At 36.0% G+C, this 13,765-nt stretch overlaps 1 protein-coding gene across 8 annotated transcripts in view; it reads left to right on the forward strand.

Annotated features, from left to right (window-relative positions):
• Positions 1–8,993, forward strand: part of CTNNA2 (catenin alpha 2) — a 1,095,877-nt gene extending 1,086,884 nt beyond the window's left edge. For 6 of the 8 annotated variants that reach the window (XM_012812356.1, XM_003801234.2, XM_003801236.2 and 3 more), the window contains one exon: positions 7,724–8,993. In XM_012812356.1, coding sequence (XP_012667810.1) covers positions 7,724–8,011 — 288 coding nt within the window. In that variant the 3' untranslated portion in view covers positions 8,012–8,993. The remainder of the gene's footprint in view (positions 1–7,723) is intronic. The other 2 variants (XM_023507758.1, XM_023507759.1) reach the window with 2 other exon arrangements.
• The last annotated feature ends 4,772 nt before the right edge of the window (positions 8,994–13,765 follow it).

Raw genomic sequence — 13,765 nt, forward strand, 5'->3', positions numbered from 1 at the left:
GTTAGCTATGGGAGTAAAAAAGTACATGCAGCATCATTCTAGATGAAAGTATTTGCCAGTAGTTTGATAGGAAGTAATAAAAACAATGGAATTATGCAAATTAATTTAAATATAGAAGTGTAGAGGTACAAATGAATGATGTATCTGCACTATAAAATGAATCAAGTTGCTTTTGACAGATCCATCAAAATGGTACCTTCCGGAGGAGAGAGGTAAATAAGCTTCTTTTCTCTGCCACTTAGCAGATTCTGGGGAAGCAAAGTATGGCAATTGATTAGTGATGTCTGTCATGGATATTGTTAGGGTGAGTTGCCCTTTGTCCACAGTGGTGGACAAAGGAAGGAAACTGGCTTTGCTAACTTATTTCCTGGTTAATATTTGATGAAGAAGAGCAAATAGACTCAAATGAGGGCTTTGCCATAAAGGAAATGTCTTTTCTTCCAAGTATATAAACATCCTGAGATGACTTAAGTGGGGAAAGATGCGATTAGGCTGAACTTTTTTTCATGATGTCTTTGTTTGCTTGAGTTATTTATTACTCTGGTTTTGCCATAGTTTTTCTAAAAAGTGTTATTTATATAGACACTGGAAAAAGTACGCAGATATTTCAAGGTATTTCAAATATATCACAGTTTCTAAGGAGATCAAATATCTCTTCAAAGCCTCATGGATTTTTTTAAACATGAAATGTTCTTGGTGGATAATAGGCTCCAATGCTCTGGGTTTCTAACCTCCAATTCATTAACAGCAAAGCTGACTTGTAGCAAAATTTTTTTTTTTCTTTTTCCCTGCAAGCAATTTGTGACTCCTTTGAGGGAGATAACAGTTTAAATATAAATAAATGACCAGCTTCAGTGAAAAGATTCCAGTTGTATCAAGGTATTGGCTTTCAATTTATTGTCAATTCTTCCATTACAACTTCTACCCCTGAAAACCTACTTTAGCCCCAAATGTGTGTCGCCAAATTAAATTATTTCTTATGTGTTAAAGCTATTTTAATCCCACTTAATATCTTACAAGAGACTAAAACAGACTTTACCCATACTTGGGGAACCATTTTAGCATTCTCAAAATCATTAGTGTTATTAGCTTTGACTTGAGATAATGAAAATAAAATAACAGAGGCCCAAATGGGACTGGTGCCTTCTTGAGGCATGTCTAAGCCTTTTGAAGTAATCAAAGCAATTCCTCAGTTTTTCTATTTCAAAATCACTTTCCAAATGGAAAGTGGATTTGGTTCATTTTATTCTATGTAGTTAAGCTTGTAGTTCCAGGACATTTGCATTATTTTTAATCCAGTGACAGATTGCTTTGTACTTTAGATTTTCATGAACGGCCATTTATGTTTTCATTAATTTTTGGTGCTAGATAATCAGCTGTTTTGAATAGACTTGAAGCCTGAAAATGAATCACTCTATATGCCTATTGCAAATGGATGAATACAGAATGAATGGGCAAATCCTAATTTTCTTCTCCCAAAAATTAACATGCTAAAACATTTACTATGTCATATGCACTGTGTTCCTCACTCATTTCATATTATTTTGTACTTTTGACAATTCTGTTTTGTTTTTTTGTTTTTGGGGGGGTTTTTTTGTAAAGCAAGCTGTAAGCTGTTAAACCTAACTTCATTTGTTTTATTGTTGGTTGGCCTCAGGAAATTAACTATTATATGAAGGGTAAAGGACTAGTAATAGCTCAACTATACCCTAGATGGCCAAGACTACTTTCTATTCAAATAAAATATTTCTTGATGATGTTATGTAAAAGGTACTGATTTTTGATCTTGAAAGTCATCTTCTGAGAAAATTTTTAGTAAATTTATTGGACTTTGGACCTGGGAAGAGAATATGGATTTACTACTTCAGCATTTTTATTATTTCTTTTTATAAAAAACACTAAGGAATATTAAGGGAAGAGCAAATCAGGCAGAGATGGAAGTACAGTACATACCTCTAGTGGGCAGAACATTATCTGTGAAACAATTAAGAAGATCAATGGAAGCAACAGGATTTTAAACATCTAGTTCCCCAAGATTTACTCCCATAATGTTAATTATTCCTTCAATAATACCACCTAGGTGTCACACAGATACCTCAAACTTAGTATGTCCAAATTTGAACTCAGATTGTAGCACCTTGCTTTATTAAGTAGGAATCTGAAAATTGTCCTTCTTTACCATTCATAACTATCCAGTCACCAACAACCTCTTATTCATTAGAATTTAGATCATGCCTACCACGAGGCTTTTTTCTTGCCTTATCCCTGCCTGCCTCATGGTTGATCTATGTGTCTATTGTTCTCATTGTACTGTGATTTTTGTGTAGTTCAGCACGCCTGTCTATTTATGTCTGTATACCCAACGCTCACGTGCAGTGTTTGGCACAAAGTAAATATTCTGTAGGTATCTGAAGACTTACTTGGGTGGATAAATGTGAAGGTAGGGACAAAGGAGGGATAAACTGGTGGATAAAGAATAGATACGAATTCAACATCGAAAGAGTGCAATTGAGTGACACAGTCACATTTTGTTTCTATTGAAACTGAACACCTGTTGCAATGTTAAGCCTCATAAGAGTGAAGTAGTGCAAGTGATGACATGGGAGTTCAGAAATATTCAGACAATTATGTATGCTGCCTGAAAGTCACTCCAAGCTTTTTTGATGGCCTTTTTCATGTTTCTATGTTTCAAGGAATTAGGCCACACCAATATTGAATAATGGAGAATTGCAGGTCAAGAATTTCTCCCCTCTATTCTTATCCTCCATTCAAAACACAAAATGAAGATGGCAGAGGGAAAAAGAAATATGACTTTGAGAAGGTTAGCGGGTTAAGAAGAAAAGAATGCAAAAAGGCAGAAAATACCCTACTAAAAAATGCTAGGAAAACAGCTTTCTTGCCCTTATTTGCTTTTCATGGACTATGATGGAACAAGATGTGAGGAAACAGCTGTTGCTTTTCGAAAATAGTTCTTTGATATTTAAAAAAAAATAGTGGTAGAATTAGGGAAAGTCTAATTTCTGGGATTAGGAACAGCAGACACCTATAGAATTGACAATTAGTCTAACACTGATGAGTTCAGGGGTGTGAATTCATCTGCTATGCATAGCTCTGGAAGCAGCGTGGAGCAGTGGTCAGAACAAGGGCTCTCTAGTTAGACCACCTGAGTTCAAATCGTAGCTTCACCGCTATTTGCAGTGTAACCTCCGGGAACCTGTATGCATCCTCTAAGTCCTATGTGAGCATGTAGTATCTATTATCTGTCTCAGGTGGTTTTGAGTTGAGAAGAGAACTATGAAACTTGGAGAGCTAGTTCAGATCCTACTTGCTTAACTTTAGGCTCCTGTTTTTTAAAAATTAATTAATGAGCAGTTTTTCTTAGATTAGGTACAGGAACTTAATGGATATCTGTTAAAAATAGAATGATTCTTAAGGAGGAAAAGGTGGACATCTCTTTTTGGGGAAAACATCAGTCACTGTAGTGCAGGTCAGTGTGAGGAAGAACTGAGCTGTGGTTCACTTCTGACACCATTTTAAAGCTAGCAGGACTAGCCCAGACAAAGGATTAGCATGCTAATTAGAGTAGCTGAGTCACGCCATATGGAATAACCAGTCATTGTAGCTATACAGTAAACATGTTTCAAATGAAAAAAATAAATGGGGCAAGAGAAATCAGCAGACATCAGATTCCAGGTTCTGCAGGCATGAAGGTGAATCCAAGCCAGGATGACAGCCCTGAGGCCTGGGAAGACTGGTAAGGGCTGAATACTAGGCAGAAACATACCTGAGGATGGAAGTCTAGTGAGGGCAGAGTTGGGCTCTGCAGATGAGGTTAAGAAGCACAGACTGTGAGAGATGGAGGCGCTCACCAGACTTAACCATGATGTTAACAGGGTGTTGCCATGTTTAGAGGACAGACTTCCAGCCCAGATAGGGTTAATGGAAAATAGGCAGTAACTGAAAAATAAGCTTCCAGAGATTAAATGATGCTTTGAAGCCACACTATTGTGTGTGGGGTTCAAATGGTGAGCTTTGGAGAGAGACAACATTGGTTCTAGTCCCTACTTTGCTACTTACTGCAGGGGCAGGGGCAAATTATGTTACCTCTCTAAACTTCAATTTCCTCACCTATAAAATAGTAGTTTCAACTTAAAGAATTTTTAAAAATCACATAATTAAAAAGACTAAGGCAATACTAGGTACCCAGTAATACTCTATTAATAGTTATTATTGGAGTTATTATTACTCAATAATTGGTTATCATTGGAGTTTCACTTATATTCATTTACACATCTTGTTTTAAAATGCTTTTAGATACAGTATCAATCACAAATTAGAATGCAGTTATTTCAAGTATTCTTATAATTTGTATATAAAAAATCTTGTCATGTAGCTTTACTCTTTCCAAGTGCTTTTCTTTACAAAGTGAATTTTTTGCTAAAACTTGCCTGTTGAATACCAAGGTTTTGGTGCTATTTTGAATTAGCTAAAGGAAAATTTTCAACAAAAGTAATTCTGATTGTACTGACAATGATCTAACTCACGAAAGGGGGTCTATGACAAAATTTACCCTTTGTAAATACAACATTTTTTAAAAAGTGATATTAATAATTTTGGAATGGGGTTATTGTCTGTGAGTATATCTGATCACGTTTAGTTGGCCAGACCCCTCACCTCCTCATTTTATCTTGACCACAAATTCAAGATCTGCCTTAGCAGGTGGCTTTATATTTCAGAGCTATCTCACTTTCAACCAATGTATTAGGTTTATTCACAGGATTCCTGCATCAGGCTGGGAAAACAAAGGGGTTCTGAAGAAGAGACAGGATCCCTTATTTTTGCTGCAGAATTAGACACCATCTATCTGAAAATGGAATCTGTGGTAAAAATCTCCAAATTACTTGTAATCCTTCAGATAAATTCAACCCTCTCAGGACTCATTCTTAGTGAACCATTTAATAATAGAATAGACTTAACTTGTCTTCTTTTACTTCTATTAATACTAATTCTATTGCCCAAAGCAAATCAACAGAACTGTCCCTGACATAATATCACTGCACTCTTTCCTTACCCATAGCACATAATAGAATTAACTAACTTTAAGAAGGAATATTACTCATTTTTGAAACCTGACAGACTTATAGGGGACTATGAATTGGCCAAAGGGTAATAGAATATTTTGCTTCCCAAGAAACCATGATTGATCTGCTCCTAATTGTCCCAACATTTCGTTATCTCATCTCTGTCCTTCATTATTTACACTTCTACCTGGGATAATGATGAGAGATAAAAAATATATTCAGTCAGTGAACTGGCTGTGATATTATCAGACTTGTTTATGGTAGAAGTCCTGATGTCAATGGATAAAAATACCTTCAAGATAGTCTTTGGGTTTCATTAATCCAGTGGTTCTCAAACTTTGGCCTGTATCAGAATCTCCTGGATGGAAGGTTAAACAAAGATGGCAAGTTTTTGATTTACTATGTTTTGGGTTGGGCCTGAGAAATTGGATTTAAAATAGGTTCCCAGGTGATGCTGATGCTGTTGGCTCAGGAACTATACTTTGAGAACTGCAACATTAATCAATGCTTGGCTTTTCTCCTGTTAACATGAATAATCTAGAACTTGATTTTCTTTATCTAGCTTTAGAAATTTAGACTATAAAAAATATGGATTAAACAGTTATATTGGTATATGTATACCTTGTACAGTGTCATAGAAGTGGCAAATTCATGTAAATGGTTACTGTATACATTTGTTTGAGTTAATTCACAGAGCAATTGATTATATGTCCACTGAATCATGGCTTTAATCCACAAATATCTTTGCTACTTTCTATTATTGTAGGGTCAATATAATAACCTTTAATCTTTTTAAACTGGCCAAGCCTTAGTTTTATGGTATTGAAAAGGATTCATATATTCCTTTTTGCATTTTTGATAATGGAAGAATTGAGCTCATTTGATTGTCATTTTTTTTTAAACTCAGAAAAACATGTATTTAACTTTAAAAAAGGATACAGAGCAAAGAACAGCCAGAGCAACAGTCTCACAGAGGCAGTAGATACAAATTCTGATCATCAGTATGTGGAACACATTTTGGTCGTGAGGAATGACAAAAAGCTAAAGTTAAAGCCAGAGGATTAGTCTCTTGTTTAAATACTGCTGATCTCCTAGTCCTCAGAAGGTTGTATGCCTCAAATCCATTCTTTAAGAAAAGTTACATGCACACGAATTACAGGATAAACAATCTCAACAACTAGGAACAGTATACTTAGGAACATTCTTGCTTCCTTCATTTGACTGTAGTGGATACATTTCCTTAGTTGATATTATAATAAGTTTGATGAAAGTATCCCAGAGGCTGGAGTAATTTTTGCAATCCAGTTAATTCTTCCATTCACTAAAACACATGTAGAATTCTGGCTGAAAGGGAGGGAGTGTAGAAAATGCAATTTTAAGCTTTTTCAGCATCCATCATCTAGGCAGTGAAATAAGAAGATTGAAGCTGATATGGAATTATTTAGTATACAGTATGTACCTCACTAACTAGTTAAAACCAGTAAAAAGTAACCTAAACAGTTGTTGTCCTATTTTCAAGTTGTGATTTGGTTGGCATAAAGGTATCCTATCCAACAGAGTGGTAGTACAGCCCGGTAAGGTGGTCTTTAAAGGATGTCATTCTGAAGCTGTATAAACTTGTGCAAGTCACCGGACCTCTGCATGCATCACCTCTGTCATTGTAAAACGGCAATGACAATAAGGCCTACTTCAGGCCAGGTGCAGCACTCTGGGAGACCAGGAGGGAGGATTCCTTGAGCTCAGGAGTTTGAGACCAGCCTACGCAATAGGGAGACTCTGCCTCTACTAAAAATAGGAGAATTAGCCTGGTGTTATGGCAGGTCCCTGTAGGCCCAGCTACTTGGGAGGCTGAACAAGATAATTGTTTGAGCCCAGGAGTTTGAGGTTGCTGTGAGCTAGACTGATGCCACTCCAGCCTTCATGGAGTTGTTGTGAGAGTTAACTGAGGAAATACTTATAAAGTTCATAGCATAGTGTTTGACACATAGTAGTTACTCAATATTTCATTAATACGTAGAAACGAGAGTCTCGTTAAGTTATCTCTATCCAATTCTGACAGAATTATTGATATTTATAAAGAAAGTATATTTACTGCCTGGGAATAGTTACATGAATATTCCAAGTTCAGTAAACACCTAAGTAAAAGCAAGAGTTGTTCCTCTGTTTAGCTGCTTATATCTTTGTATAAACTCAGGATGTAGAAATAGTCTATAAATGAAAAAATATTGGGAGGACCATAAAGTTGAGGTATAATTCCTTATAACATTCTATTCTCAAGTGCCACCATTACTAACTAGCCTAATGTCATAATATGAGATATTTCACTTCAGAAAACTTTTGTTATGTTGGAATTCTCTCAGGCTATAAAGAGGACTTTGTCTTTAGCCAATTGAAATTCTAGAAAGCTATGCCTCATAGAGCAATTCTTTTGTTTTTTTTCTTCTTTTTACTTTGAAATTAGGGATAAGAGAAGACAGGTGACTGATTGGAGGCCTGCTCACCTTATCTTGTGATTATTTGCTCCTTTCTGGCAATGCTGTATATTTGCATAAGCAAAACATTGTTTTAACTGTGAAATTGCACCATCTTATGAATTTGGGGCCTTGATTAACCCAGGTGTATCTTATTCTTCTCTGCTCTAGCTGGACAGTGCCACATCACTTATCCAGGCAGCTAAAAACCTGATGAATGCTGTTGTCCTAACGGTGAAAGCATCCTATGTGGCCTCAACCAAATACCAGAAGGTCTATGGGACAGCAGCTGTCAACTCACCTGTTGTGTCTTGGAAGATGAAAGCTCCAGAGAAGAAGCCTCTTGTGAAGAGAGAAAAGCCTGAAGAATTCCAGACCCGAGTTAGACGAGGTTCTCAGAAGAAACATATTTCACCAGTACAGGCTTTAAGTGAATTCAAAGCAATGGATTCTTTCTAGGACGATAGGCTTTACCAAGAAACTTTTTCTTTTTCTTTTCCTTTCTTTTTTCCTTTTAATTCCATTTTTGTATGCATACCTGCCGACTTGTATGCCTCTGGCATGGGGAAATCAAGGGAACAGTATCTGTCTGCATGTAAGAAGAGATGTGATCACTATTACTGATCCATCTGTAGCCCGGGAAGGGGACAGGGGCTTCCTGTCCTGAGGTGGCACAGAGCTGTCCTTGGCAACATTCTCACAAAATTGAGCAAAGAGTTCGCATTGGCGCGTTTATGGGAGTGGGAGGGATGGGGAAAATAAACTTAACTCTACAAAAGCAAACTCTAATGCATGCAAGAATCATTAGGTTGGCAGGTATTATCATAAGTGAAAAATCTGGAAGTGTAATGGTAGAACATTAAACTTGTATTGCTTCTGTTTCAGTGCAAAAATGTACTAGCCAATACGCTTAAGTGTGTGGCCCAGAAATTGAGCAAGTTAACTTTGAAGTCATACCATGACATTATGTGGATTTTTAACTGGGGGGTGGGGAAACTAACTAGGTCCAGCCTAAAATGCTTCTTTTAATCTGCATTCTGTTTTCTCTTCTAGTTGTGCCATTACTAGTGATCATGTTATCATTTTTTTCCCCTTTACTGAAAACAACAACCATCTATCTGAGACAATTAAAATCCTTCTGAGAGCACTGGAAGCACAATAGGGTGATCAATTCTGTTTTCACTTTTTTTTAAAATTAAAATTTGATTTTGCTAGAAATAGAAGGCCCAGTGGTGGAATATTAGAGGAATGGAAACTGACAATGTGTGAAGGTCTAGAGGCAAATACATAGGTGTAGCTTGGAGTGCTGGTATCTAAAATACCATTGTATCCACTAACTCGAAATAAACACATTTAATCTTGACGTCGCAAGAAATGTTTTCTTTTGCAAAATGCATACTCAATAAAATATTAGAGAATCTTCTTGAAAATCGATTAAAAATGCTTATTTTCATTTGTGTTTAGAAATTGAGGATAAAATAGGTCATAACCAATTCCCATGGTCATCTATAGAGTCTAGAAATTTGTTTTGTGGTTTGTTTTTCCATTAGTTTTCATTCACATTCAAACTGAATTTAAAATAAGAAAGCCTTACATTAGACTTTTCTGGGCCATGCTTTGCTTAGGGCTAAACTTAAGAAACTTAATTCAAAAAAAAAAATTTTATAGAAAAGCCCATTAATTTCATTTATTTTTTTTTTCTCTAAATTGGAAAAATAGGACCTCCGTCCCATAATAAAGGAGAAGTGGCCTTTTAGCTATGGACTGAGGAAGGGGAAAAAGAGTCCAAATATTCTCCTCTAATTAGAATAATTTCTGCAAGTTATTACCTAACTGTAAAATATGTATGTGTTTTTTAGCAATGTGATAATGTCCTGGAAGTTGCAAACACCTTAGCCTCAGATCCCAGAGAGAAGGCACAGTCGGGAGATGGTGGAAGGAGAGGGAGCTTATTCCAAAATTTTATTTAGCAATAGTCCTGCTCAAACCCTGGCTTACCACCATTGAAAAAAAGAAACACTACTAAGACAGGAAATGCTCTACTAATGGGGTAGCCACAAAAAAGAAACTGAGGACTGACTTTCAACACCAATCATTAGAACACAGACAACTAGTCTGCCCCCTTAATTTGCATAAACATTCCAAAGAATACCTCTGACACTTACAAATATTTAAGGAATGTCTTATGTGAGCCAAGTTCTAGGCTGAACACTCAGTAAACTTATGGACAAGTATCCCTGTTAGCACATTAGGATGGCATAAGAGCAACTAGCATGCCATTTTTGCCCACTGACCTGAAAAACAAAGACAGTGTGTTCTTAGCACCATATTTTCAATTCGAAGAAACCTGAACTTCTCCCAACAGCAGTAAAAATACCCTGTTGTTTGAGAAGCTTTCCCTCCGAAGAATTGCTCATTCTATTTTCCTCCTTCTTGATAGACACTTTAGAAATTGGACAGATCTTCTCGTCGCCTTTGCTTCTCCACAGGACCCAACGAAGTAGAGATGGTAAGGATTTAAAGGCAGGAAAGAAAAAGACATCAACCTACTGATGATGATACTACAGGAGGAGTCCACACAGGTCTATTCATGAGTTCCCAAGAGGAAACACAGCAGAATTAACTCTCTGGGTTCATACATTATTGTATTATGTAGTGGGTCAAAGGAAGTATTCTTTAGCCAAGAAACTTTTGAAAATTCAGAAGTTTCTTGTCCAGTTCTAAAGAATAGCAAAGGGATAAGAGGAACATGGCCTATACAATTTTAAATGTTTTAACATATGTTTATGAATAATGTGTGTGTGTCTTCAGTCCTGGATTTGTATCATCCTTGATTTCAGTGTTTCTGGAGTCGATATTCTCATTGCTTTGATCAAGTTAGAGTAGTAACTACTTAGATAATTCTATACACTTTGCTAAGAGCACTGCAGCAGTAAAGAAGTTGGTGAGAGTTTGATGTCCTCAAGAAATATAGAAAAACATAAGTAAATGTGTCAAAAATATTGAAAATGTCAAATGAATTAGGGAGAGAAATAACTACTGAGTGGCACTAGAGAATCAGAAGCCATTAGAGACAGAAGTTGGGCAAGTATTAATTTGGAAGTGAGTAAATAATGGATTCTGAAAAAATAAACTTGGTACATAATATGACTAAAACAAGAATTTAAGTAAAAAGTAACAGCATACTTTAAGGTCTGAAAACAAATGTCATCACAGAACATGGGATTCTTGAAAGGGACTAGTGGGAAAAAAATGTAGGGAGGTAGTAGGAAGCTAAACCTATGGAGCTCATAAAGGCAGGTAACCATTACATAATAGGTAATATGGAGTTTTTAAGTGAGATAGTTATCCAGACAAATACCTTTATAAGATGAAATTGATAATGTATGGGGAGATGAGAGCTTAAGGGGGCTTAGTTGGAAGGGGCATAAGTGATAGAAATGTCAGAAGAACTTGACTTCTTGAGTAGACGTGAAACAGACAATGATTAAAGTATATAAAATCCTCAGGGAGATTAAAGAGAAAACAATTTAAAAAGTAACATACAAAGATGGGCTCAGAGTAACAGTAATCCTAAGCAAATAGAGTAACTTGGAGTATTTCCTAACAAAGCAACATTTTTGGCTATAGAAGACTGGATATTCCTGATGAGAGGAAAGTACATAAATTTCAATTTCCTTCGACCTACTGTTCTAAGACTGATGTTTTGAAAGATAAAATGTTATATTCTTCCAAGGACTCAATGTATCTGGGGAGCATAAGTTATCTACAGAAGATTGGTAGTATTTTTCCCATTAAATGAAGAATATGTACTCAATTCTACTTTTAGAAGTCAATGCTAACTATAACCAATTGGTTATGGTTTGCTCATGGGGAAATAGACTTATATAAATGTCAATTTTGACCATTGATATATAGGGTGATTTTTAGATATATGAAGTATAACAATCATATGTGTATAACAGAATACCTAAGGAAAGTAACAATTCAAAACATTATTTGATTTGATAAATTATAATTTCTAAATTTCTTATAATAGTTTATAAGTCATTTGATTTTTTTATAGCTATGTCATCGCATACCCTAATCAAAGAGGTCAGGACTTACTTCACTATGAGGATTGTGGTGTAATGAGAGACAATGAATTAACTATAGAAGGTTGTTAATTACAAAATACTTGAACAGAAGAGTGATAATAGAAAGATGGTGGGCTAGGAAGCTCCAAGTCCTTATTTTCTCATGGAAGCACAAAGTAAGCAACTACAGTGGACCACAGTAGTTTTATGGAAATTTTAGAAACAGTTAAATCTTTGCCCCAACCAAGAAAATGCTCAATAAGGAGAAAGCCACACTCAATATCATAGGAAAGGTTGGGCTATTTTTGCTTAACCTGCCCTTCTCCTAGCATGGTTGGGAGGGAAGCCACCTAATTCCTGATTTCTCCCTTGCAATGGAAGAAAAAGAACTTGTTTTCAGTGTTCTTCCCTCTCTGGTGGCTGCCTAAGGGGTTCTGTCTTACATAAATCACAGTAGATGGAAATGGTGTTCTAGTTTGAATAGCAGGTTTGAGGCCACTGAAATCAATTGCAGCATGGCAACATGTAAAACTTGGGGGAACTCCAGACCTTTGGCCACAAAGAAATAAAATAGAATGTCTAATGCCCTGAAAAGAATCAGGGCTAAGACTCTTAGGGAAAATAAGTCACGAAAAAACAGCTATGTATACAGTCATTTCAGGGAAAAAAGACATAAGCCTTCACGCACCAGGCTGACTAGTGAATGAGATCAGTTCATCAACTGACAGAGGTGACTATTCTTTTTTATTTATTTATTTACTGCAGTTTTTGGCTGGGGCCAGGTTTGAACCCACCACCTCCAATATATGACGCTGGCACCCTACTCCCTTAAGCCACAGGCGCTGCCCCAGAGGTGACTTTCTTTTAAAATGATAGCTGTGTACATTAATGCAATCATGGTGACTATTCTTCAAACAACCAACTATATGCCATCTACAAGAGACTCATTTTAGGTATAAGGAAATGGATTAGAATGTAAGTAAAAGAACGGAAAAGGTATTGTAGGGATCATGGGAAACCTGTCCTTTTCCCTTGGTTTGTTCACTGAAAGATCAACTCACAATTAAGGCAGATTAATAAGATAAAGGTTTATTTCCAAATACCATATGCATGGGGGGGGGGGAACCACAAGAATGATTACCCAATGTCTCAGTGATGGTCAGATACCTTTATAGATGTCTTTTTGAAGGGAGGGTGAGAAGGTGGAGTATGAATGAAACAGATTGACTTGTAAATTAACCTGAGCGACAGGTATTATATTTTAAATGATTTGGGCCAGGTCTGCTAGCATTCAGGGAGAGAAAAGGTAGTCAAGTGCCCCTTTTGTTCACTTATGAGCTCAGTCTGGTTTTATGCAGATAGAAAGAAAGCCCTTTCCTATTTTTCTATTTGTCAATGGCCTTAAATTCAAAATATTCTTTATGTTAAGTAGTCATATTTTGGGATAAAATTTCTTTAGCTACTTCGGTATTCTATGCACATAGTAATAAAAAGGGAACAGGAGTGGCTATGCTAATATTATGCAAAATAGACTTTAAGTCAAAATTTCATGAAAGACAAAATAGGACACTATATAATGATAAAAGTGTCAATGTTCCAAGATATGATCACTATAAAGATATATATATAAAATGCACACATAATATACTTACATATATATGTATCTCATTCATATGAGGAAGCAAAAAAATTGACCTCGCAAAAGTAGAAGGTAGTATAGGGGTTACTAGAGGCTAGAAAGGGAAGGAGGGAGGGGAATAGGGAAAGATTGAGTAAATTATTACAGCTAAATTGGTGGAGTAAGTTATAATGTTCTATAGCACTATAAGGTGACTATGGTCAACAATAACTCATTATATATTTTTAAAATGCTAGAAGAGACTTTGGAATGTTTTCAACAAATTATAAATTTTGAGGTGATAAGTAGAGGTAATAGATACGCTAATTATCTTAATTTGATCAGTATACATTGTATGTACCAAACCTTACTACATATATTACACCCATAAATATGTACAATTATTATGTGTCAATTAAAAAATATATAGGTACCAAACATCAGAGGTCCTAAATGTATGACGCAAACATTGACAGAACTGAAGGTAGAAATAGACAGATACACAATAATAGGAGACTT

Source organism: Otolemur garnettii, unplaced genomic scaffold, assembly GCF_000181295.1.
Source record: "Otolemur garnettii isolate 467f Iridium unplaced genomic scaffold, OtoGar3 scaffold00203, whole genome shotgun sequence".
In the NCBI taxonomy this organism is placed as follows: Eukaryota; Metazoa; Chordata; class Mammalia; order Primates; family Galagidae; genus Otolemur; species Otolemur garnettii.